At 39.0% G+C, this 26,526-nt stretch overlaps 1 protein-coding gene across 4 annotated transcripts in view; it reads right to left on the reverse strand.

Annotated features, from left to right (window-relative positions):
* The window catches only part of ZMYND11 (zinc finger MYND-type containing 11), a 108,300-nt gene that overhangs the window by 46,974 nt on the left and 34,800 nt on the right, over positions 1 to 26,526 (reverse strand). For all 4 annotated transcript variants that reach the window (XM_013952574.2, XM_013952573.2, XM_067291922.1 and 1 more), the window contains exon 2: positions 15,535 to 15,669. In XM_013952574.2, the coding sequence (XP_013808028.1) occupies positions 15,535 to 15,650 (116 nt within the window). In that variant the 5' untranslated portion in view covers positions 15,651 to 15,669. The remainder of the gene's footprint in view (positions 1 to 15,534; positions 15,670 to 26,526) is intronic.

Below are 26,526 nucleotides of genomic sequence, written 5' to 3' on the forward strand. Positions count from 1 at the left end.
TGCCATTGACTGAATGATCTTACAATGCCTACCACAATGTGGTCCAAGCCTGGTTGACCTGTGCATGCTACCACTGCGTAAAAAATTAATTAGTAATAATAAAAGAAATTAATAAAAGACACAATTCTGTGCAAGTCTGGGATCCAAGCTAGTACATCTAAATCTTACACTGGCTAGCCACAATGATCCAGGGATGAGTGATGACAGAGAGGACAGGCACGGCAGCTCTGTGCCATGCCAGGAGACTGCTCAGCTGCCTCATCTGATCTCTCTGCTGCTGTAGAGCCGAAAACTCATAAGAGAATCAGTCCAAGTAACATTAAACACTACAGAAGAGATTTCCAAGCTCTCCAGACTCCAAGGAGGGTGAAACAGAAACAAACTCAAACCCATCACTTCACTTCCAGACACAGTGCAAGTGCAGACTGTTAGTAAACTCAAACATTTATGCTGAGGCTTTAAGAGCTAAACTGCCTGAAATAGAGAGAAACACACAATTGTTTATATCCTCATGTTACATATAAACCATGTTACACTTTGTTACTCATGTTACATACATTTTATACGTGTGTGTATATATTTGTGTATATATGTATATGAAAACACACACAGCTAGCTCTTTAAAGAGCTTGTTGCAAATTATCTTTGTCAATGTTTGCTTTCTTAAGCAAATTTCCATTTTAACTTTGTGCTAATAACTTCCCTGTCAGATCCACGGCATTCTTGTCTTCTGCTATGTCTGTAAGTCTTCAATTTTTTTTTTTTTTAATGAATAGGTCTCAGAATACCTCGATTACGACCTAGCTATCATTCTCTTCTTTGAGGCACTGAGCAAGGAAGTGATTTCTCCACGATTACACAGCAGGCTGGTACAGCGCTGAGAACAGAAGTTGAGTCTTAACCCAGTGCCATAATCTTCAGAGCACGCTGCTGAAGAGGCTGTATATTTTGCATTGCACCATTCATAGCTGCACAAACCCCGTCCAACAAAATTCTTGAATGTAAGGTATGTGTTTGGCTATATTCCTCCTTCACCTCTCTTAATAGATGGACATATAACACAAAATAAAAAGGCTTAAACCAACTATCAGCTAAAAGGTTTAATCAGCCTATTTCAACCGTGGCAGTGGACACATGAGAGAGGAGGAGCACAAGACGCAGAATCTCGTGTTTCCCAAATCCAACCATGCTCGAAATCAGAGTGAAAGACCTGTCACCAGCTAAACATTCTGCCTCATTTTTTCCAGCTGTAAATGGGGAACAATAAATCCCCAGTGGCTTTTTGAAGAATACTTAGTCAATGTTCAGACTATGCAATCTGGAGATCCAAAAGGGCTACGTTTTCCATTTTTGCAATAGAATAGTATCAGCTTTCGTAGGATAGCACATCCACTTAGAGAGAATGTTTTTACTTAGAAGAACAGAACTGCTCTTAGGAAAGTCTAAAAAAAGAAAACCCAAGAATTTTTACTTACATTAAAACTGTGAAGTGTACATGGAGTAGGTAGTCACATAGACCACAAAACAACACTGGCAGGATCTGGATGAAATCCTATCTGCTCCTTTTCAGCCAGAAGGACAGTAGCTAAACTAAGAAGCTATTAAGGCACAGGATTTGAACCAGAAAAGATGATGGTTCTTTAATAAAGAAACATGAAAAACTGTCACAACGTGAGGGAGAGGCTGGAAATGCAAAAAAAGCAAAACTCCAGGCTAGAGACAGAAAGCACAATGTTGGGACTCCTTACTACCCCATCAGATTCATTAATGGGGTGGGGGGAAAAATAATGAAGTGTCTTTGTGCAGAAGTGACATTATTAATCCAGGGAGTACAAGCCTCTTCCTGGCACTGCAGGCACTGAAGCAGCTGGCACCAAGAAGTTAAGGAACAAAGAAGAGAGATAAAGCAATCCCCGATTGCTGTTTTCAACAAAAGCTGATTAGCCTTACCTTGGAGACAGGCAGTTGAAGCAATGCTGGTTTGTTATGCTCTTGCCCAGTCCTCCACATCGACAGATTGAGAAGTCTAATACAATCCCTATGCTGTTATTATGTAGCCAACCAGGAGAAGTAAAGCAAATATGCTTTCAGATGGGAGAGAATATGGCATGGAGACATAATAAAATCCCCTAAATCACCAAACCAATCAGTTAGGGGGCTGAAACAACAATTTCAAAATATAATGTAACTGTGCTAATCCCTACTATATAAAATGAGGGTCCATCTGATGAAAAGAGGAGGTTTGGCCAGATAATCTGCATGTTAAACTCCAAATCCAGCCGAAAGAGGTTGCCTGTCTGCAGAACACAGAAGCAACTGAGGAATCTGAAAACTGCTGCTCAATATTACAGTATTTATAGCTCAGTATTTTCTCCATTTATAAACTGGCAGCATAAACCTCCTTGAGATTAGCTTAGAAGAATCTAGCAAAATTACAGTTTCTGTAATCAACTTTTAAGAGTCTACTGAAGTATGTTTCCAATTATTGCAACACTACTTGGAAAGCAAAGGATAAGAATCTTTAACATGTAGGTTGTTCATTACCACCCTTAAAAAAAATCTCAGCATTGTCACGTCATCAAATGTAATTGTGCTGACCTTCACAACGGCACAACTACCACAAGAATCAGGTGAATGCACATGGGCACACAGCTAATATATGCACACCTGGCTGATAACAAAAGCAAAGTTTCAGAGGCGAACAGCAGGTTATAATCATAACCGATCTGCAGATCACATGTGTGTGCATGTGTGTGTGTGTGCACACATGTGCATTTAGTACACAAAATGAAGATCAGAAAAATATGAAACAACAATTTTAAACTTATTTGGGACTGTAGATAAACAAAAGTCAGGTCTTTTCTTCAAATTTAGCAGCAAAAAAATGTAAAAACTTTGTTCTAGTTACCCATCCTAAAACCTTGAGCATCTCTAAGACACGACAAGGACAGCCAAAAAGGTCAGTATTTTAGCCAGAGATGCGGACATGCACTCGAGCAGCACAGCGATCGCAAGCAGAAGCCACATTAGCTACGCTGCAATGACTGGGAAGGATGACACGGAGGGGTACAGAAGGACCCTGGTATGTGGCATCTCTCTCCTTCCCAGGAACGAACTGCAGAAACTCCTATAATTCATGCCACAGCTAAGGGGCAACTAGATATTGATACCTCCCTCTGCTGAGCAAAGCCAGACCACAGAAGTGTCTTAATCCAACTCTGATCCAATGGTCAGTCCAAGGTACAAAAAGACGTTATAGAAGTGTCACAGTGTATCAGCATACGAGCAATTCACACTTAAATTTTCCAAGAATTTTTCTCAAACTTGCCAGTTGTCAGCATGCCTCGTCTATTCAAAAGCTTCTGAACAAATGCACTTCATAATACATCTTAAAGCTCAAGAAAAAGGGTCTGTTTTGATCCAAGGGGTGTGGAGGAAGCAGGTTCTAAAGCTGTGATCACCATGGGAGCAAAACACAGATACAGAAGCAGCTGGCGCTTGCACAGGATCAGATGGTGAACCTTTCGCCTTCAGCAGTCACACAACGCACAATTCTTTTGCTTGGTGCTGTACAAGACACAACACGAAGCCAAACCCTGCCCCAAAGAGCTTAATATTTATGGCCACAAAATGAGGCACATAAATAGCTAAGTCTGCCCCCAAAGAGTCCTGCTGAAGACAACTGTGGTCTACTGAGCGAGACTCAGAAGTTGGTTTACATAGATGCAACTGTGTTGTGGCCTCAGAGACAAAGCCAGCAAAGGAAGGAAGGTTACTTCAGGATGAAAGTTAACAAGAGTATTAAAAAAATAATAATAATAATAATTCAGTTTTCTTGACTCTTAAGAAGTTGCATTTGCAGTCACCTGGACTCATCAGAGGGAACATAATGAAAAAACTATACAGCAAGCTCTTCCATAAAAGGCTAAAGTAAAACACACATAGGAAATAGCTGCTTTATAAAATGCCACAGTGTGACAACTGTAGGTAGATGCTAATTTTAGCAGCAAACACTGTAATCTTGGTCGGTTCAGTTATCTTTTCTATGTTAGATGCCTCCACCCTCCACTGTATGAAGGGAAGTAGCAGTCTGCTGTCTGCTGGCAGCAGCTCTCTATCTGCTCAGCAACTCACCCAGGGAAAACCAGACGTCTTAGATTTTCTTGTATGCAAAACTCATCTCATAATTGAGACTTTGTAAAATAAGGCAGATCCCATTAAACTCAACTGAAAGACTGCCATTAATTTTAAATGTTACCTACAGGTATATAAAAATGTCCTAGATTCTGGGACAGACCTTAAGAAATAATACATAAAGTGAGAGGAAAGCAGCCAAAAATCTATTCTGAGTTTTATATTGTGTTCCTAGCTCTGGTATCTGGGGCCCTGGAAATATGGTAAGAAACGATGCACTTAGCTTTAGATTCGAGGTATGACAGCAGTTTTATAGAAGGTCCAGACACTTCATTTAAGACAAATTAATTTTTTTTTAGATCTGCAAAGAATTTGTCACTTGGTCACAGTGAAAGTAAAAATGGAAGAGATGACTGCAATTTTTTAACACATACAGTTACATAGCACAAGTACTTAAAATATTAAGGCCCAAATCTCAGGTCCTATCTTGTCTCAGGTCTCTACCCTTGTGGAGAGCCAAACGAAAACTTGGGCTTGCAGCTATATCTCAAGGCATCTCACCTGAAAATAGGTCTCATCCCAGAAGCGTAGGCTGCCTGTTCCCACAAGAAGTAGCACCGCAGCACAAACCAACTTTCACAAAACACGGGCTAAACACTACAGATATTAGCTATTTCAAATATAGTATTTTGAAATACATATTCCCTGCTTGTCAGAAATTGAGAGCTGGTCCGGGAGCTGATGATAATACACGCACATAGAGAGAGCAGAACCATTTCCACTGGGGACAAAGCAGCACACAGGATTGCAAGAGTCACATGCAATGAGGATCCTGACAATAAAGGTGTCTTTTTTTCTTTTCTCTCTTTTTTTTTTTTGAAGTTGCTTTTTGGTATGTATATGATTACTTAAGTTTTCATTTTGGATTAAATACACTAAGAGAAAGACAACCAAAGCACAGCATGCCTCCTCTGCACTTCCACATCACCGTGTCCCTTCACAAGGAGACATGTACGTATACAAACAACTGCCACCGCACTCCACACAGCAACACATCGCCTCTGACACGCAGGCATTAACAGAGCTCTTGCCCATGCAATGAAATGCTGACTTGTGATCTACGTTTTGGCAGATTTTGCGGTCCAAAATTCCAAATGGGGGACACAGAGAAGGTGAATTAGAGCAAAATGATGAATTTTCTTTTCCCTCTGACGCTGGTATCTGCAATGTTCATTTTGAAGATATACACAGGGAAAGTATCTAGGTAGGAAATGTTTTTTAAATTTTAGCCTCCTCTCTCCCTAATGGTCTAGAAATACAGCATTTGCACTAGTATAGAATTCAATTTTGTGTGGTGTTAAAAAAAGAAAAAAAAGTGTAAACTTGATAGTAAAACAGTGAGATCCAGTAGTTCAACAAGACTCAGTTCTGCTTGATGTTTCTGCTGCTGCTGAAGCAAAGCTAAGGGGTAATCTTGTTTGTTTGCGCTTTAGATACCCCAGGCCCCACGCAGTTGCCTATAATATTAACCATCTGGGTCATTTCTGTCAAAACCCAGTAATTTTAACTCAGGTAATCCCTTGTTTCAGTAATTTAAATTTGCATTCATACAACTTCACTATACAGTTAGGATTGTATAACCCGCTCGTTATGACCGTGGAAAAGCAAGCCAGTAAGGTGCTGAGCCATTCAATCCTTATCTACAAAAAATCTCCCTTTCAAAACTACTACCACCTTCCTAAGGAGGAACTGATTCAAAAACAGGCTGTAATCCCATAGGCAGTTTCCAGCCTAAACAGGTGTTTGTATGTGTTATTACTGGTAATGTACAGATATGTGCACTGAGCACTGCCAGCAAACATGAGCACTAATCATTCAGTGGTATCACACACATGTAAATTTGCAGCAAGCCAGGTTCATCCTGCATTTATCTGTGAATATATAGGAGAGACAAACAAACAATAAATGACTCAGAATATAACATCCTGGCTGATACCTTGCAGATGAAATAGGTATTCAGCTCAGATTCAGAAGCTCTATTCAAAACACGCTTAAAAAAAGCATGCATTCAAATGCTTTCATGACTCAGTTTTTCAGAGTTTGCTATCTAATTTAATTTCCATTCTTATCTGAGTTAAAAGTAACAACAACCTTTCTTCAGTCAGATTAGTTTTAGCTGGACTGTTTCAAAATCATCACACTGTCACACAAATGCTCACCTAATTTACCAGCTAGGAAACAGTACAAGGGCTGGAAAAGCCACCAGGGCAGGGCTGCTAGTTTTGGTGATATTGTTTATATGAATGGGAATATGAAACTACAGCCTAGAATAGATGGTGTGAGTAGTGCTCTGGAGTAGTGCTCTCTTCACTGATTACAGAGAAAGCCTTGATGAGCACTTTAGACCAGATAACAACCTGTTAAATAGCCATGTCGCAATCATTTTTATCTTTTACTTCTAATAGGAAAACACATTTATTTACAGCTAAGAAACCAAACATAAGCGGGGAGTTTCACTTTCATATATTACAAAAGATGTTATGAATTGAGTAAAAAGCAATACTGCTTGTGACGTAAAAAGCCACCGCAATCCTGGTTTGCTTTTAATAATTAAGATAACTTGTTACATATTTTTGTGTGTAAAATTACAAAACCAACAGAAATACAAGCAGAAGCCTGCAGTACATAAGAATATTCTTTAAAATGAAAATGGGGACTGTGTTCAAATCGATTACGCTTCCAAAACTTTCCTTCCCAATTTTTATACTGGAGTTCGCAGTTTGCATTTACTATCCATGCAAGGTATTAACCACTGGGTATGACAATTTTCATAGCAACATATAGAGTAAAGAGAGTTTAAATGAGTTTGCACTCATTAGCAAACATCTGGCAATTTGGCTGTTCTTAACAAACATGTGTTTGTGCTGTTAGCATGAATCATTTTATTTACCAGTCACATTAATGCTCTTGCCCAGAGAAGACTTCACCTACTGGACCAATGAAGAAGATTCATCCCGGGATAAAAAAAGGCAACACTGGCAATATCATAAAATGGAGCTCTTAGGAGAGGAATTATCCTACTGCAACTGCGCAGTCAATTTAGATAAGGAAAATTTATCACGCAGCAGTTGTTAGAACATTGGAGCATCAATCTTATTAGTTTTTGCAAAAACTGTAAGAAGTAGATGTGCATGCATTCATATTTCTGATCAAAGCAGACGCACAAGAAGTTCAGCCTCCCCTTGAGTGCTCGAGGTCCTGGTCCTCAGCAGGACAGCCTTGAGAACAGCACCCACAGGTGTACCGGTTGCAGCCTTTCCACTCCCTGCACTCAGCTTACAGCATGAAAAAAGGTGGCAAGGCTGGAGAATTCTCTGTCGGTCCCTCGGTGAACAGTTTTCTACCCTGAACTAGCCCTATGGCAGCCAGTACCAAGAAGCAGACCCCGCAATTCAGGTAACAATGTGCTTTATCACTTGGTGGGACACTGGCTTTGGTACCAAGTTGGAGGAATAATAATAAATCACAGGCAACATGGCTTAAAATATCTGGACATCTTGTTACGTCTTCCTTTGATCACTTCAATAAATGTTATTAAATAAAATTCTTACACAATTGAAGAAATGGTCTATATTAAGGAAAGGTCTTGGTGGGAAAAAAGAGTAATAATCTTTATTAGCATGCTGAACATTACATCATGGGTTAGCCTAAGCATCAATTTACAAGCAAAACTGTGTATGTCAGTTACAGTGCAAAAGCTGATGGACCTGAAAGGGTCACTTAACACTTAACAAAGCCATCAGTATGAAAAAAAATAAAAGAATCAAGTAAGTCAAGCATTTTGGCATCTGTAATCATATTTCCTTGCAATTCATGTCCATGCTTGTAGCTGGTAGTTATGGACACATAATGCAGAGATTTTATAAATGACTGAAATAACACTTTTAGCAGGTATTTTGTTATCAAGGAGTCACAATATCAGTTTTAGATTGTTCTGGAATACAATTTATTCTAGGAATATAATGTTTTTTAACCAAACTATTCAAAAATTCCTGCAGAAGCAAAGAAAATATTTTTCTTCTTCCTGGGATGATCTGTGACTAGAAGCTTTAAAACTCTAGATATGGTGTATTTTCTTGGTTTAATATAAAAGTAGTGCTATGAAAACAGAAAAAAAAACATTGTTTTCTGGCTAAAAGAAACAACTAAGATAATACCCTTTCCAAGAAGTTTATCGAGGAAACAGGGGAGGATGGTAAAAGAAATGGAAGAAAGGAGACTGATTTAATGGAGCTGGACAAAAAAAGTGCCTTATTCTTGACCATAACAGAAAACACACACAGAGGTATTTAAAACTGAGTGTTTTCCATATTGTCATTGCTTGGTGCTGTATCCCTGTGGTCGCTTTCTGGAAAGAGTATATCTATGATTAAGCCAACCCAGGACAATCTGAATTCAATTTTCTCCCAGGTGACTGGTCAATAGGCGCTGACTTTGCTGTCACTAGAAGCAGCGATGTGGCCGGCTGGCAAAGCAATATTCGGCTTTGCGTTGTGGGCCCTTGTATTCCACATTTTCGCTTACCCTCGCTTCATTAGGAACTTGCATTACACTGTCTGGCATGGAAAAAGTTTGCTATACCATTCTTCCTCATCCTTTCCCCATTGCTAAAACATGAGCTTTTCTTAGCATTTCCTCCAGCGTTTATCTGTTCTGCCACAATACAACTGACCCTGGTTTGATAATATATAGTAGATTTTGAAGAGTTGCTTTTAATGAGACCATTTGCTTCCCATAGTCGCATTTAAAGCAGAAGTGAAGGTGACGTAAAGATGTGGAAAAGGAGCCAGTAACACTGGTTAGAAGTAAACTAAGGCAACTACTGTATCCTGCTCTTCCAAATAACAAGAGGATGATTCATTTCAAACAATTGTTTTCAGATAAGCCTACTCCACAGTAACAAAAAGACAGGTATTTTGAGAGGAATGGCTTGACAAAGGATAAGAAACTGACAGAGCACAAAAATACATCTAAGCCTTCATTGCAGTCGAAGAAATATCAGGTGCTACAACAATTCTGCTCATGGAAAGTTAAACAGCTGGATTATCTAGTTAAAATCCAAGAGTAATCTGCTTTCCTAATCATTCTTACAGCTTACTATTTTTGTTTATGCATGTCTATTTAGTTGCAACATGAAAAATACCAGGGAGATTTAAATTTTCATCAGAGGTACTATAAATAGTGACAGATTTGTCTAACAAGTTTCTGAGCTTCAAATAAGCAATACTGTAAGTAAAGCAGATATTCTGATTTATATGAAACTATCTTAATTTTTTAGGTTTTCTCTTGCCACTGCATTGCATATTCTTATTTATATGCTTTTGTGATTATTCTCTACCTGTTCAAATTGCTCATCCTCATCTTTGCTTTAATCAGTGCTTCTGGAAATTGTTTTCTGTTAAACCGCACAGCCTGGAAATAGAACAACGTCAGAACTAAGGCGACAAAGCAGATTTATGGACGGGAGAGGCCTGTAACTTTAAATAGTCTCCGAGACTGCCTGGTAAACTTCACAGAGTGATATTTGGAGAAATAATCCCTCTTTTAGCACCAACCATCAAATTGAGAGGGTCACACGCTCAGTCTACAACTGCCAGTGACTACACCTCATCTGTGGGACCAGAAAAACTCATCATTTTACAGTAATCTTTCATAGTGAGTAATTCTCTTCTGTGATACTATCCCATCAATGCTGATTAACGTCAATCAGTACAAAGCTAAAAAGGGACTGACAGAGGCTACCCTGTACAGGCTTAGGACCTGCTCATTTCTCCTTGATGACTTGACTTAGCTCTAACTTGCAACAAATTAGAACATAACAAAAATGAGCCCACAGAACAATTATGGGAAAAATGGTTTTCTACGTTTAGGGACTTTAGTACTGGACTAGCCCCATTTGAAAGATGTGAGCCTTTTACCTATTTATGAAAAAAGAACACATTTTCTTACACCACGAACATGGCCAGACACTGTTGTGACTGATGATCTAGACTATGAACAGTATTTCACTTTGTTCGAAACTTACACAAACGCTGCAATACAGCATATCAATTTTTTTCTAGATAATGGTCTTCAAACCGGCTTCATGCCAAAACCTTTGGGTACCTCCACCCTGCTCTCTATGGTCACTCTCCATTTCACTCCCACCCTAACTCCTTCTCAGGCTCCCTTCCAGAGAAAGCCACCCCGTTGCCTCCGGAGGGGAGCGAGGCAGGCTGTGAGGTTAGTCTGCTCCCGAGAGACAGCATGGATGCAGATCAAGCCAAGGTTAGCTCCTTCTGCCCGGGGGCAGTCCCACATTGTTCCAGCACACGGAGTGTCCTCACATGCCTTCACGCGATGTCCGCCGGCAAACTACACACGCCTTCAGCATCAAGTTTCAAGAATAGCATTGCTGTGGGCTGCGTTTTTTTTGGCGCCGAGAACTGAAGAACCACACACACATATAAAACTAACAAAGAATGCAGCAGGGCCACAGAAACGCTCCACAAGCCAAGGCAGCGCAGCGTGGATGCACCGTATCTGCTCCGGATGGTGCCAGCGCCTTCCGCTCAGCCACAGCCTTCACAAGGGCCAGGGAGAGAAGCCGATCAACTAACTAAACCGTGAATCGCATCAAAGGGAGAGAGAAAAAAAGATATGAGGAAGGAAGTATGGCAGAAAGAATTATGTTTTGGTTCTTCACATTAGTCATCACAGAATAGTTTAGAAACCAGAAGAATTATTGGTTTACAATGAAAAAAATCCTGAAAGCAGCCGATACAATAGTTCTAGAACACCTTTTTTGCAAATCAGGTATTTTACTAACATTAAGTTAATAGATAATGAACTCTGAACTAATTATGAAGATCATGAAATGTTCATAAATTGCTAGTGAGGATTCCCAATACCTTGAGAGAAAACGGGTAAATATTTAATTAATAGTTAATTAAATTTTAAGACTCCAATTACCTGTAAGGGAAATATAAAGAAAACACTTAAAAAGAAACTGGAAAGTTGGGGTAGCCAGAGAAAGAGAACTTTTAAAACATGCCTGTACAGAAATACTTCTCAGTCTGCTATGTAACTATGAATGTCAGTAATTTAACCTAATCATTTAAATACACATGCCTTTTCTCTAGCGTATTTTAATGCATCTTATTCCACAGAATCAATTTTTGAGGCTATCCCAAATCCAAAACAGATGGAAGATAATGAGGAGAAAAAAAATGAGAAAGTCAAAGCATAAATATCATTTTTAACACACTTCTAGAGATGAACAATTTTTTAAGCTGCACTCTTGACAGAGAATTCACGAGATATGTGAAGCCATTTTTCTGCTATTGTTTAAATATCACTAATCCCAATAATACTCATCTACGTAACTGGCACATTAGGGTCAAATTATCCCAGCATCAAGTCTAGACAGAAAAATAGGCACAGTTCTTGAAAAACATATCTCAAATATTATTTTGTTATTAAGTAATTTGGTAGTTTAGATATACCAGATATTTGTAGCAGTTAGGTTTCTAAATGACTGTAATCCACTGACTTTAGTTGCACTATGACAATATAAACTGGGTGAGAATATTTATTTTACATACCTTTACAGATATGTTACCACTGCCTTCAAATGAACTTTGCCCTTAAATAGAAGTGTTGAACAAACTGAAGCCTATGTATCAATACAATTGACTTTTTTTTAAGTACTCTTCAAAAGGTAGTTCGTACTTTAGCACCAATTCCTTTAAACTCACTACACTGTTATTTATTGTTAGTATTGGTTTTCAGGCCTTTATTTAGTTTTCAAGCTACTGCAGAATGCAGAATGCTTACATCCAGCTTACATCCATCCAAAAGTAACTTTCCAAGTAAAATGGACCCCTGCATATAATCACTAAAATTGCAGAATTCCTTTCATATAATTACTTGGTGATTGTTTTTTAGAGGAGACATCAAGTCTGCGCAGAGGTATATCTTCCCTACAAATGCATATTCTTGCTATTTTTCCCCATACACATTTTTAATTTCTTCAAAAATAGACACTTTTTTGTTTTTCTTAATACTTCTCTGTAAGCAATGACTTTTCCAAAATGCCAGAAGTTCAATAAATTAATTAATTTCCTAAATCTGACTTGTATATTCAAATTTTCACCATGATTCTTTCCTCAATGTAAGGCAGTTTTCAAACACTTTCTAATCATGCATTTTTCTGTTCTTTCTTCCTCCCCACCATCAATTTTAAGAGCAATGCAGTAGGACTGTACTTGATTAGTCCGCGTTTAATGAAAGAGCCTCATTTCCTTGGAGGTTTTTCTGATAATATCAGAAGTCTCTTTTAGTACCTTGGCTTCTCCTACACTGTCCTCCTACATTATCATTCTGTGTTCTCTACAGAAAACGCATGGCTCATTCTATAGATTCTTCTTGCATGCTTTCTATCACCAGTGTCTCGTGGAGGTCTTTCCTTACCCCAGATATTTTAAAACAGTTACACATAAAGCACACAGGCTGCATTTTATATATTTTAATGTGTTCTATAAATTTGACCTTTGAGTTGGAACAGTTCATAACCTATAAACTATAAAACCTCTTTTCATACAATCAACATTTCCTCCCTGGTCATAAAAAGTAAATGCTTCCTGATAGGCACACTGGCTTCTACTTAGCACCAGAAGGCTAAGAAAAGCAAGAAGTAAATGAAATAAACAGTTAAGTGCTAGGAAGAGGGAGACTACCATGCTGAGCTACCGATTTGGAGAAAAGCCAGTGAACAAATGTGCCTAAAAGTAGCAAACCATCTGATGAAGAAACCAGTGAAAAGGATTCTGCTCTGAAGGTGTTTGGACTAACAAGACACGAAGTATAGAGGATAACTTGTTTCTAGTAACAAGTGAACATCAAAACTATGGCAAAAAAGCAAAACTAAATATGTTGCATCATGAATCATCTTTTCAACTTGTGAAGTCCTCTGAAAGTACCCACTTTTTATATTTTATATATACATATATACAGATAGATACAGGTATATATAGTGTCAGCCCCTATATTAAGTGATTGGATGACTGTTACTTACCTTAAACAGGTATTCAAAAAAAATTATCTTGCTGTTTTTTCTGTATCCTTACTCAGGAATAAGACATACTTCCATAAATTTTAGCAGTATCATTATTTGCAAATATTTGTACTATGCAAAGCCACTCTTTCAGTCAACCTCAAGAGTTATTAACATGCTTAAAAATGTTACTAATCCAGGTACGAGAATCATCTCTTTATCTCCAGCTATGTATATAAAGTCGCATATTTCATTTTCCACCACTATTTGTTTTTGATCTTTCTTATTATTCATACATTTGCCTATGTGCCTAGATAGGGAATCATATTTTAAGGAACAGCAACTTTACTAGACCAAATGATCTCTGAGCCAGGGAGAATACATCAGCCATGTATTTTTCATCAGAAGAGATATTCTGATACCAAGCTAATTTCAGAACTTTATTTTGAATATTATGTAATATACATATTCATTCACTTAGTCATCTGTGTTTCTTCATCAATGACTAGCACACAAAAGCATCTCAAAGGCTTCTATCTTTTCCTTCCTCATCAAAAGTTATCTCCTTAAAAATATCATACGATAGAAACTAGATCACTGCTCATCATTCATGTCATTGATGTGCACGCAGAGCATTTACAATTTGCAAGCACTTTTCAGATTACCCCGGCTGCTGACACTTTGCACCAAGAGGCAACAAACTATTCCAAACTCTCTATTAATCTCACACATCCTTCTCAAACGACTGAGACTCCTTCCATCTCTATTTATTCACCTACAATATTTTTTCTTCTGATTAGAGATGAGTTATATGGTCTAGATTTAGACTTTTTTTTTTTAAATCTAACTGCCCTTCAGCTGTGAGGAGCAGTATCTCATTTGCTAGTTGCTGTCTAATCACTTGTTTTCTCAGCCTTGTTTGTAAGGATAGGATTCATCTTCTCTAACTTTACCCAGCTAAATATTATTTGCACCATCTTAAAATAGGCATCTTTCATAAGAGTGGGATGAATCCCTATCTAGATGTGCCTGCTCTTTTCATTGCACATACAAAGAGCATAAACAACTAGCAAACTTACCTAATACATGGCCTGGGGCAAGCTGGGCAAGTCCCTTGTAACATTAAAATAGAAAGTGTATAGAATTAGTTTACCCACTTGTCTCCTTGGAGACACGATGCTAATACACATAATGCTTTAAAGCATTCTGAAACTCAAATGCAATCTCGAAAATGAAATCCCCTAAAATACAACCTTCCTCTCAAGGCTGCTTGGACACTTTTGTCTCTAAGAAGGTGCTTTTTGTTTTAATAGTGCATTTTTCTTTGTCAGAGGAACCAGGCACACATCAATTTGCTTGGGACATCATCTTTTTGCTGTCTCCTGATCGTTGTTCGCTATGTTTGGAGAACCTGAACTGTTACCTTTCTTCAACTTCGGTTTTCCTCTGTCACTTCTACCACAGAGCTTTCAAACTGTGTCAGATGACTGTGCTGTCCTGATTTTCACTCTTTTGGTCTGTTTTGCACTGTTTATAACTCTCCCCTTTAGTGGTCACTGGCCTTCCTATCTGTTCGTATTGGCTCTGGCAACCATGGAGTTGCCAATTGGTTAGTTTTGCTCTTTTAAATTGCTCATTTTGATTATTTTGACAAATGTGACATACATGTTGGCCTAGAAATGCAGACAAAGTAGAGAGAGGGGCAAAATCTCCCTCAATTTTTATTACAGTGACTAGGCCAAGTTATCCAAAAAGCTATTTTAGTATTTTAGACTTTTTTAAACATTGCAAGGTCCACAGAGCAAAAATCATATTTTTCTCCGTGTATATAGACCCTAATACATTTTAGACAATATCATAATATTAACAACAGTATTAGAGTAACAGTAAAAGAGTTCTCCACTGACCTATGGTTCTTTCCTAAAGAATTAGGCTATTTACAGTTTTTATTGCCCTTATCTCCTTAACTTTTTATATCTACTTCTTCTTTTCTAACCGAAGTTGGAAAATAAGTACAACTCTGACATGCTAAACTCACCTCAAGCATTACAAAATACCTTATTTCCTCTGAATAGTCATACAAAACAAATACAGGGCGATGAAGATCTCAATTCAATGGAATAAACTTCACTTCAGGATCGTTAGGTGTTCTGTTCTAAAAGTTTCTGATAATTAGATAATTGGTAACACAGCAGTGCATGTAATTGTTTCACAGTTTCTCACAGTGTTTGCTGTCTGTTTCTCAGGGTTTGCAGTATCATCAACCTTCCCCCTCATCAAGATATTTTTTTGAGTGCATCACTTACTTTGTAATACGGTCAATGTTAGCAATTTGCTTCTGGTTCCGGATTATTTCTATAGCTGCCCAAAGATGCTGGATAGCCTTTGTATCTGCCTGTCGTCTCTTCGTTAAGCGTGCCATGACCTGTTTACTTGGTCAGCTGCAGCCGATAAATAAAAAAAATACACCAAAAAGTTAATCGTGAATTATGAAATGGATTACATGATGATCATCTTGCAGTAAATATGATTAAAAGGAAAATTTTGTTAACCTATAGCAATCCAATTTGTACTCAGCAGCATGTTTTCTTACAGTTAAACAGCAACAAAGTAAAAACTGTAGTTTACTAGAACCTCTTTCACATCACATAATCTATACATACAACATGACACAGAGCAGTAAAAATTATCAAATCAATAGGAAATGACTGAAGTTATCAAACTGGTTATGAGAGATCACTTAGTTCACATCTCAGTACCCTAAAATTGGGAAAAAATCAAAAGGCATCATAGCCTGAGACCTTCACAACCTCCTGCATTGCTTGAAACCCTTTGAAAAGGGCTTGAGTAGTGCTTGACTATATCACACTGTGTTAGCATGAACTCAGAGAGAGAAAAGGCTGTATCCACAGTTAAGATTACAATAAAGTTCTCATGGTACTACTTTTATATTTTTACTATTTAAAAGAATCCCATTCTGTGTGCAGAAACTAGAACTGTATTTTCAGGAATGATAAATATATTGGAACAATTCCATTTTCTATAACATGCTAAAACCCAACAGGACCAAAGTGCTTCTGATGGCATTTACTCATCTAACCAACCCTGAATGGGAACATAATGAGCATCTGGCTTTGTTTACAAATTTTCCAAAAGCTCCAGGCAATGAGTACAGATAAGCCATAAATCGCCTGCAGCTCCACTACAGGCACAGAATCCCTTTTTAAAAGCTTAACAATGCATTCTGATCACTAAATAACTTTCTTCCAGTGCCACCACTTTCTGAATGAAAAAAAAAAGACTGATTTGACTGCTACCAATGTATATAATTTATTTCAGAGCTCAGTGTCCTAAAAATGAACTCTGTGGTATGCACGAGGATACTCACAACTAGCAGAGTATTAACTTCAGTAACCCAAAATAATATAAAAAATGCAAAAACATGGCACCATCTGTGCAACATTAAAGATGGGAATTTAAATATTAAAAACATCCTTCCACTCAAATTCACAAAATTAAAGCGATGTCAGCATTCTATCGGTCGTGCAAACGCCATTTTCAAGTCAGCGGGACCTAAGTGCACTTATCTGACAGCGCTGCCAAGTTTCTGATCCACCATCAGCTCAGCAATGCTCACGCACTCTACAGATGTAATAGAATAAGGTGTAACACGCTATTATGAGGGATAAGAAATGATTTAGCAGTTTTATGTTTCACATGATGCAGCTCATTTTAAAGAAAAGAAGCGGTACGTGTGTGCTCCCTTGCGATAGCATCGCAGGGGCCTCTGGCCGCCCGAGACGCGAAGGGAGGGCGAAGCCGAGCACGGAGGGCCCGGGGACCGAGCACGGGCAACAACTCTGCTTCGTCAAGCTGTTCCCTCCAAACCTGAATGTGAGGGCAACGGGATGGCTCTCCAGGAGGGGAAAGGCCAGGAACATATTTCTGAAGGGAAATACAACAGAAATGCAGAGAGGAATGGCAGCAGGTTGCTAGACAGCATCACCTAAGAACGGTTCAGGGAGAGCCTCTGCTGGGAGCAGTGGGAGAAGACGTCCCTGTGACGTCCTGTACTTCACAAAGGGATGTTACAAATAAAAAAAACAAACCAACCCTAATTTGTAAGTGAAACATATGACTAATTGTAGAATTTAATTCCTAAAGAAAACAAATGAGTGAAACACAAAAAGGGATTAGATGTTAACATGAAAAAGAACAGACTTTACAGCTCTATCTTTGAGGCCAGGAAGCGTAAAATCCCTTTCACAATGCAGTGCCGACTACAGCGAACGAAATCATTACACAGTTTTAATTTTACCGCTCTCACAAGTATCTGCTTTAAAAAGCTGCTAGATCACGTAACGGTTGACTGGCTGGACAAGAGTCTGTTAGTAATTTCACGTTCATGTGTAGAGATCGAGGGGGAAACGCTCATCCTGCCTGACCTTGGGAACAGCGGGAAATCACACAGCGCTTCCCCTCCGTTTATTGCGACGCAGCGGCTCTTGTTATTCTTGCTGTTTTAAAAACAACAGTTATCTTTGGCAGCCTGGCACAGCCCTGCCGGCGGGAGCAGAGCCTGGGAGAGCGGGAAGGAGGCGCTTTTCCTTCACACCCCTCCACACCGAGGGCGCCCGGCGTGGCCACGAGGGCGCCCAGCTGCCGCCTCAGCGCGGCCCCCGTGGCGGCGGCGATGGTGGCGGCAGGGAGGGCTGGGCCTTGGGGCCGGCGAGTCCCCCCCGCGCCTGCCAGGAGGGCAGCGGCCTGTGTCCGAGGGGCAGAGCGAGGGGTAGGTGCGATTAAAGCCTCCCGACGCCATGCGGCCACGGGCGGCTGGACCCCATCCCTGCTGGGGGCGGCCGCGGGGAGGCCGGCATCTCCGAGCGGGCAAACGGCGCTGCCCTCCGAGGGGACGGGGAGGCTCCAGCCTGGGGCAGCCCCCCGAAACGCCGCCGGCGCCCCTGCGCAGGGGCTCTCTGCTCCCCCCTTCCTCCCCTCCTCGAGGAACCTGCCGACGTGGATCTCCTCAGGTCACAGCCTCTTTCAAAGCCCACAGGACGGGCTCCCCCCGCTTCCCCACGTGCCTGGAAATAAAAACGAAGAACGAAGAGTCCTGACGTACAGGACACACCAACCGCACATTTCTTTTCTTCTTTTTTTTTTAAAGATATGGTAATTTTAGCAGGTATTCTGCCTCCACATGCCACTTCTATATTTGACATCTTTGGTTGACTCTTTAAGAGCACTTTTGCTAAACCCGGCTATAGAAAAAGGAGTTCTTTTACCCCACACTTATAAAAACGCCAAAACAATTTTATCACTTTCAAAAAGCCTAGGGCATTTTAGCATTATTTTCATCCTATAATGCTTTGATGAAGAAAAAAATATATAGAGCCTTTCACGTTAAAGAAAGTGATGAGAAAGTGGTGGCGTATTTCTTCCCGTTCATCGCACTGTCACTCCTCCACCATGGTAAAACTAACCCAAACAGTCTCCTCCCTGCATTCCCACACAAATCTAAACAGTTCTGTATATTATTACCAAATCCAGAAGATAACCTGTATCAGGCTGTCACTAGTTTAGAAAATGCTCTGTAATGCTCCTTCCAAGCAACAGAAAATGTTCTGACATGCCCAACTTCCTCCTGCAAGTAATAGGTGCAAGTGTAATGGGAGGCCAAGTAGATTCTTAAATCTGTATTTATCCCTGCAGACGATTTGCTCACGCATGCGTGCACCCAGACATGCGAGAGAGCAAGTGTAAACATCCAGCGCACGTGAAAATGCGCAAGAATCTGTGACTTAGAGGTTAAATACTAAAAGCAGCCGATTCATCTCTGCAGTGTTTTAAAGAATTAAGTTACAGCTCCAGAGACTCTTTAAAACCACAACACTGAAACGTACATTTACATACACATGCTTGAAGATGTTTCTCATCTGCTCTTCTGTTACAGAATTCATTTCAATATTGGGGAAAGAAAAACTAAAAGCCAAAATAAACATGAATTTCCAGCTTGTCATTTGCAAGCTATCGTGTTTGTTTAGCCATGGTATTCCCTGTCAATACAAAATTATTTGCATCAGGCCATTTTTATTTGCATCATGCCATTTTTGTCATGTTCTGCTCACAAGCTTCTGGTAGCATGTAGCTTCTTTAAGGTCAACAAACCTTAAAGAAAGGTTGGCAGACAAAAAATTGCTAAACATGCTAAGAATTTGTATCAGCAGGATGTGTCTTTTTGGGTCTTGTAGGCATCCATGGGACCCGTACAATATGTGGAACAGTCTCCTCTTAAAGGCAGTGTTTTGGGTGGCTGGCACACAATCTTACATGCTTAGGCCAGACACGCAGCTACAACAAGGCCCGAAGCAAATCGTTTAGCTTCTCACTTTTCAACTCTTTAAACTGTTCCTTATGTAATTTGAGTAAGGTTTTAACATGTTTTGATGTTCTCTCTGAAATGTTCTACGTACAGTATTTTGAAAAATGTAACACTTTATTGTACACAACTTTAATCAAGAGCTAAGTATTACCCTCATTTCTTAATAATCAGGAACAGTGAGCAGGCAGGCTCAAAGATTCGCTCTTGTGAATACAAACCCTATGGTTATCTTCCCAAGCCAAGCAAAGCACATAGCAAAGCATGCATTGCCATGTGGTGGCAATGTTACAGTGGCAGCAAACCAGACTTTCTGTCAGAACAGAAATACTACTAGCCATTGGATACACATCTGATCAGATCAAATTCTGTACAACTGTCTGTTTCAAGAGTATTGGATAAGGAAATCTGCACTGTAATTCAAAAAAAAAAAAAAAAAGTCACCTTGCAGCACATCTAGGGATTGGGCATTAGGAACCTCTTGACCTACTGTTTGCATCTAAACTAGTATATACTATCACATACTATGTTCAGCTGCAGATTGTACATACCTGTAAAGGCAGTCAAATCTTGCTACGTTTGAGCTGTTAAATACCATCTCCCAAGCAAAATATGATGCCTCTGAAAGTTTAACTACCCAGGTGGACTTTGCACTGAAACAGACGGTCCTGCAGTCAGGCACTGCTTCTCTGATGGGAGCTGCTAATTAAGAGCTGACAAGTAGCAGCTCGTTAAACCTCCTGTAACTACTTGACCGTACATGAGGATACCTGTGGCTCTAGTCCCTTTCAGTGCAAAGTCAAACAGGTTAAACTTCATCCCTGCAATTAGCCACCGTTTGGTCGAGATGTGGTATGCAGCGAATTGCAACTGAAAGGCAATTTAAGAAGTTGCACCTTGCCATGGCTCAGCAGCTAGTTTCTGCCTCTCAGCCCCATGTCCCTGTGGCTTGCAATTATTTCGTCCACACAACACAGTGAAAAGATTTCAGGCTCAACAGGAGGAAGAAGCTAGGCTCAATCCTACACTTTTGTGGCTTTTGTGCTGTGAGACTGGCTGAGTTTGGGAGGCTAAGAAACTTGGACATAGACCTAAGTACCTATTTATATGCACTTTATAATGTGACATGCTCTAGTATTTCTTAAAGTGTTACTTTTTTATAGTAAGAATACAACTGTGTATATCAGCTGTACAAGTAGTTCCAAATGTTCAGTGCTTTGTTCTTGTACTAAATAGGAGTTTCCTATTAAAGCCCAAATCACAAATTTGGGAGTAGAAGTAAAGTTTGGGCTCCTGAACTTTACACAAATCCTTGTAGTGCTCTGAAGTTCTGCAAATTTATAGTTTACAATTAAAACTGCTGTTAAAACCTATCTTTCATCGCTAGTTTAATGGGAGGGTAAATTCTTCAGTCCTCCCCTCCTAGAAGAGTGAAGAACAAAAGCAGTAACTACCCTATTTTTACATATGCAGTGTACATGTGAAAATGTTTTGACTGAGCAGCAGTGAAGGTCATATATGTGTGGAAAAACAAGAGAAAGTTTAACTTCAGGCCTGCTTTCCCAGATCTACAGACCCAAGAGCGTGGGGTGTAGTTGCTAGGGTGAGGAGGAAGCTCTTGGCAAGAGTAATCCCGCATTTTGCTCACCATTCACTTGCCATTCTGAGTGTGTAATTTTAATGAGTATAACCTAAGGATTAGCTGGGCACCTTTTAGCAGGAGAGGATTCATTTCCAGAATAAGCAGGTACTTTAGATCATTAGAAAATTAGAAAAAATTGAGAAGTAACATAGGCTCATGGCTAAAATAAGCAGAAAATCTTCCTTAATTGCAGTCTAATTTTCTGAATTTAGTTTAATTTAATAAAAGTTACCAAATTCTTAAGTGAGCCTTTTCAAATTAAGAGATTAGTTTATGCTGTAATCCTGCAATTTTGGAAGTTATTAGTCAGACTACTGAAGATTTTCTGATGTCGAATGTGTGTCATACATAATAAAAATCTTTTCATTTCACCATTACATTAAGGTGCACAGCCTATTCAAAAGATAAATTCACTAGCATAATTATCCTAAATATTTCACATAAGTGAAATAAACCCTAACTTTTGCATTTCCTGATTTCTAAGTTTGTAACCTTGACAGCAGGCAACTTTTTGAGTGAGGTTTTGCATAGCTCCATACAGAACTGTAGTGTTCTGCTTCTTTCTCTTTGCAATTTAATTTTTTTTTTAACTTCAGTTCACAGAATACAAGGCAGTCTTTGCTATCACCTTGTGGCATTCTAAGATGGCAGTAAGCCACTGCGCAAATCAGAGCCAAGGACAGTACAGAATTAAAGGCCCCAAGAAGATTTTTACTACATATATGTGAAAGCTCTATTTTAATTCTCTATATTGTATTTACTTCATTTATACAGTATTTAGTTCAAAATGATTAAGTAAGTGTACTTTACTGAGGCTAAGGCATACAAGACTTGAGTTTTTAAGCTCAGACATTCTGAATCATCTGCGTACAAATAGCTGAACTATTGCTTTTGAAACCAAACCTGGAATTTCTTGTTTACCTAACTCACCCTGCTAAAGAGAACTTGACACAAATGAGCTTAAGGCATCAACACCTTCATCCCAAAAAGAGAATTTAAGAAAGTGATGAGTAAGTGTAAGCAGGGTGTAACAAAACCTGAGATGCTGCATCAGCAACAGCTGCTGAGAAAGACAGAATAATAGGTATACAACCCAAATAAAGGCTGTCAAAGCAGTTTTGTTTGCTATCTAATATAAATATATGTTCAGGTACAAAATGTTATCCTCAGTTCTGCTATCCCTCAATCCAAGCCCAGTCTAGAATTTCACAAACAATAGCAAATGCCTTCCTAAAAATTGGAAGGAAACTATCCTTTGTTCCCGTCCGGTAATATTCACTGAATAAAACTTTAACTAGCAACGTAAGTTTGGAGAACAGAAGAACATAACTGCCAAGGAAAGCTAAATGGTCAAAAGAGCTAAAAGCAAAGAGCCAAATCTTTGACTGATAAAATAGCTATACTAATTACAGTTGACTACTTTTTTTCATAATGTTTGGAATGTTTTTACTCCCGGTAATGTACCTACATAAGCTGAAGCATATAACAGTTCTGCTGAAGATTTATCTCAATACAATTTTTCCTGTGCACATTTATCTTATAAAACAAACAGTATTTTCCTTAGTATTTCAGACTTGTAATATGTTTTAAATACATGTAGAACAATCTATTTTTTACAGCTTGTAATAAAACTAAGTTACATAGGTGTAGCAAGAGAAGAACCATGCAAGTTTTTGTTTACATACAAGAAAATATCATCACTGAAAATGCACACACTCTTAATGCATTTAGCAAATTTCTCAATGAATGCAATTTCAATTAAAAAACAGTTCAGTGTGGTTTGGCTAAAGATTAGTTAATGAAATTAAGCTACACTAAACAAAGAGTTCCCACAATGGAGCCTGCACTCGTATAAATTGGTTTAAAAATACAGCTCTTCTTCAATTGATGCAACTTTCTCATGGAGATAAGCTTTAGCTGCCATAGTAACAAAGCCCCTTATTTCCAGGATGATGATACACTAGTATTAAACAGCCTTTATGTTGTCCCTTTCCAGAAGACTACTCATCTTTGTTCAAAGAAATTTTCTGTACTGAAGACAGCTCAGCACAACTAACTTCAACATCACTAGATTATAGACGGTTCGCACAAGGTATAGGAAACCAGCATACACACGTCTTGTACACTCTCGTGACAGAAAAATTATGAGCTTTCTTCATAATTGTTTGCTTGGGGAGTTATCAGAAAATAATACGAGCACCCAAATTTGCAATGCACTATCAGCAGTGCTCTGGCTCCCCTGTGCGAACGCACACAAGCACGTTAGCGTGACTCAGGATAAGAGGCTTAAGCTAACACGTTTTCCCTTCCATTTGCCACAGACTAAGAGCATGACCAGGGTCAGTTACAGAAGATTAGATGACACGTGGTAACAGGATCATGCATCTGAACCCACGCTGCACACAAATACTGTCTTTCTGCAGTTCTACTACACCCACTACTAAATTCCATATTTTCCAAAGGGACCTGAAGCTAAAACATGGAAAGGTGCTCTAGGAAAATCAGCAGAAGGAGTTAATAGTCCGCACTGTTTCCCCGGGTAGACAAGCCCTTAATAAATAGATACTTGGTGTCCACCTGCTTGGCCGTAGTGAGCACAGATGATTAACCCAGCTATGCATCCTGACTGGGCTCCAAAGCCAACTCGATTGTAAAAAGGGAAATCATGTCCAAAGAAGGCTGATGGGGAGGGCTGGAATTTCGTTCTGGATAATAAAATAGATGCCACCTGGATTCTGCAACGTTCTCTGATAAAAGCTGCATGTGGAAGACATCTTTGAAAATGCAAGGAACCATAAATGAGAAGCCTAGACCATCTTCCAAAAGAAATCCTTTAATCAGCATCTTCCCTTCTGTTGTAAAAGCTAAGGGGGTTGGTTATTCTGCAAGTCTCAACTGAACTGATGTAAGACATTTTTCCCCTCAATAAATAAGGTACATTAACTAAGATATGATGATGTAAGTAAATGATTTTTTCATTGGAATATTAGCAGGAAATGTAATTCCACATAAAGCTAGTTTCACACTAAACAATTAGAAAAAGATAAGCATTTTCTAATTTGAAGAATGAGGAATGTATGGAAAAGAAGTAAATCATGAAAAAAGTCAATTCATTTCAGATTATGTAAGATATAAGGCAAAATGAGGAGTTGATGTTGACTTTTTGCAGGTGTAATCTGAGACTCCAAATGACTGTTTGTTCTTTCCTTCTCTTTCTCTCAAATACACATTAACAACCAGTATCTTTACAGTGCCAATTTTAATTCCGCTGCTAGCACTCTGACTTGGACCTTAGATATTTGTAAAAACTATTCCTCCACCAGCCAGTGTTTTTATTGACAAAAGGCGGCTGAATCAATTTTTGTTGCTCCTTAACAAAAATGAAGACTGCCTGAACCTGTTTCTTTCCAAGTTATTCTCTTCGGCCTCTCCCTCTCTACAAACAAAAGCAGAACTACAGACCATCTAAAACTGTTCAGATACTGAACCATTTGCAAGATGGTGTATTAGGCAGGCAAGACCACTTTTCTCCAGAAGTCAGGCCACGAGGAATATTCGTCCTAGGACTCTTGTCAACAGTCATTTCAGGAGAAAAAATATATATATATATAAAGAAAACAAGTGCAATTCTGAACCAACCAAGGATCCCAAACTGAAGGTACGTTAAGCCAAAGATGTCAGAGCTCACCAAACTTGGAAACCGGCAGAAATACACTCAGAACTTAAAGAGTTAATATACATTGATGTGTAATACACGTAAAATGAGCCAAAGATAAACACTGGCAAAGCTTACAGGCTTTTACAGCAATAATCAAAAGAAACTTGAAGGCAGAGAAAGGATCAAATTGTAAAATCTGAGCTTTAGATCCTGCTCCTGAAATTCAAGATGAATGTCAGAAATAATGGAACCGAGTTTCATGCAACGCACCCCCAGCTGTGGGGCACTTCATTAGTAAGATCAGCAGAAAGAATAATATCTTGTAGAACCAGAAGCCTTTTCCTAAGTTCTCACCTCACTCTTGGTTTTCTTTTCTTTGTTTTTTAGAGAGTGGATTTCCTATATTGGGCACGTGCATCTAGCTTAGAAGTTAACTGTATTCTTTCTCCTTCATACACAGTACATACACATACTTGCTAATTACACAACTTACATTAAAGCTTTTCTTTCACCATGCCCCAAACCAAGTCTATCACCAGTCATTAGTGAAGCCTTAATCCCCAGCTATTTCAAAGTTCCATTTGGTATTTTTTTTCCACTGCCATTTTGATATATTTTTTTTAAATCAAAGCAGGTAATTTATTTTGTTCATACTTCCTTACTTCAGATTGCCCTGAACTCTCCCCCCAAAATGTTCATGTTTGGACAAGGATGCAGCTTGCCTAGAGGACAATTTACAGACATGTGTGAACAGCAGTTTTCATGAAAACTGATGTAAAATGATAAACAACAGGATTCATAGCTAAACAAATCCTTAAAGTGGAAAACAGCTGAGTATAATCATAACCCTTTTCTTTTTTTCTTTGTTGCAAAAGTTGATAAATGAAAAGCAGAAAAAATGTTAAAAAGGAAGTTTCAAAAACACAAGGCTTAAAGGAGAAACTCAAAAGCCACAGAATGATTTGAAAAAATGAAAATTTACCAAAGAAACCAGTCAGGTGATGGACATATGTTGCTGCTACTTCAAATAATACCAGCCTGTCAGCAAACCAGAACAACAGTTTATATCTAGAAAACTGTGTCCTACCACCGCAACTTGGCATTTCTTTCCCACAAGTTGTGGGAAATTAGAGGAGTGAGGATGGGAGAAATATATCACTTCATTTTCTAGCCAACTCTTGGTGTGGCTGATGGCATGGCGAAGGCTGGCAAATGGGCTTTTTCCCTGATACAGTACATGCTATCTTGGATTGCAGTTTTGAATTTGTTCAGCTGCTTCTTTCATAAATTTTGGTGGGAGTTCTGTCTTTTGATTCTTTTTCTACTAGCTAAGATTCTCAGATTCTTCCAAGTCTTATTTCTCATCTTTTCTTATCTGAAGCCAATTTATAACTTTTTTTTAATGCAAAGAATTCTTCTCAAAGCTTTTTCAGGACTAGTGGGTGAACTGGATTTCGCACTTTTTTTGATATTAAGCATCGCTTTCACATCTTCATCACGATTTTGCATTTCTTATCTGCTCCATATTACTTCCACAGGAAACTTATTGCTTTCACCAACATATTATATTCATATGCATATCCACGGTGTATGCCAGAGCTACAGGTCAGAGAGACGGA

This window comes from Apteryx mantelli, chromosome 2, assembly GCF_036417845.1.
Source record: "Apteryx mantelli isolate bAptMan1 chromosome 2, bAptMan1.hap1, whole genome shotgun sequence".
Lineage (NCBI taxonomy): Eukaryota > Metazoa > Chordata > Aves > Apterygiformes > Apterygidae > Apteryx > Apteryx mantelli.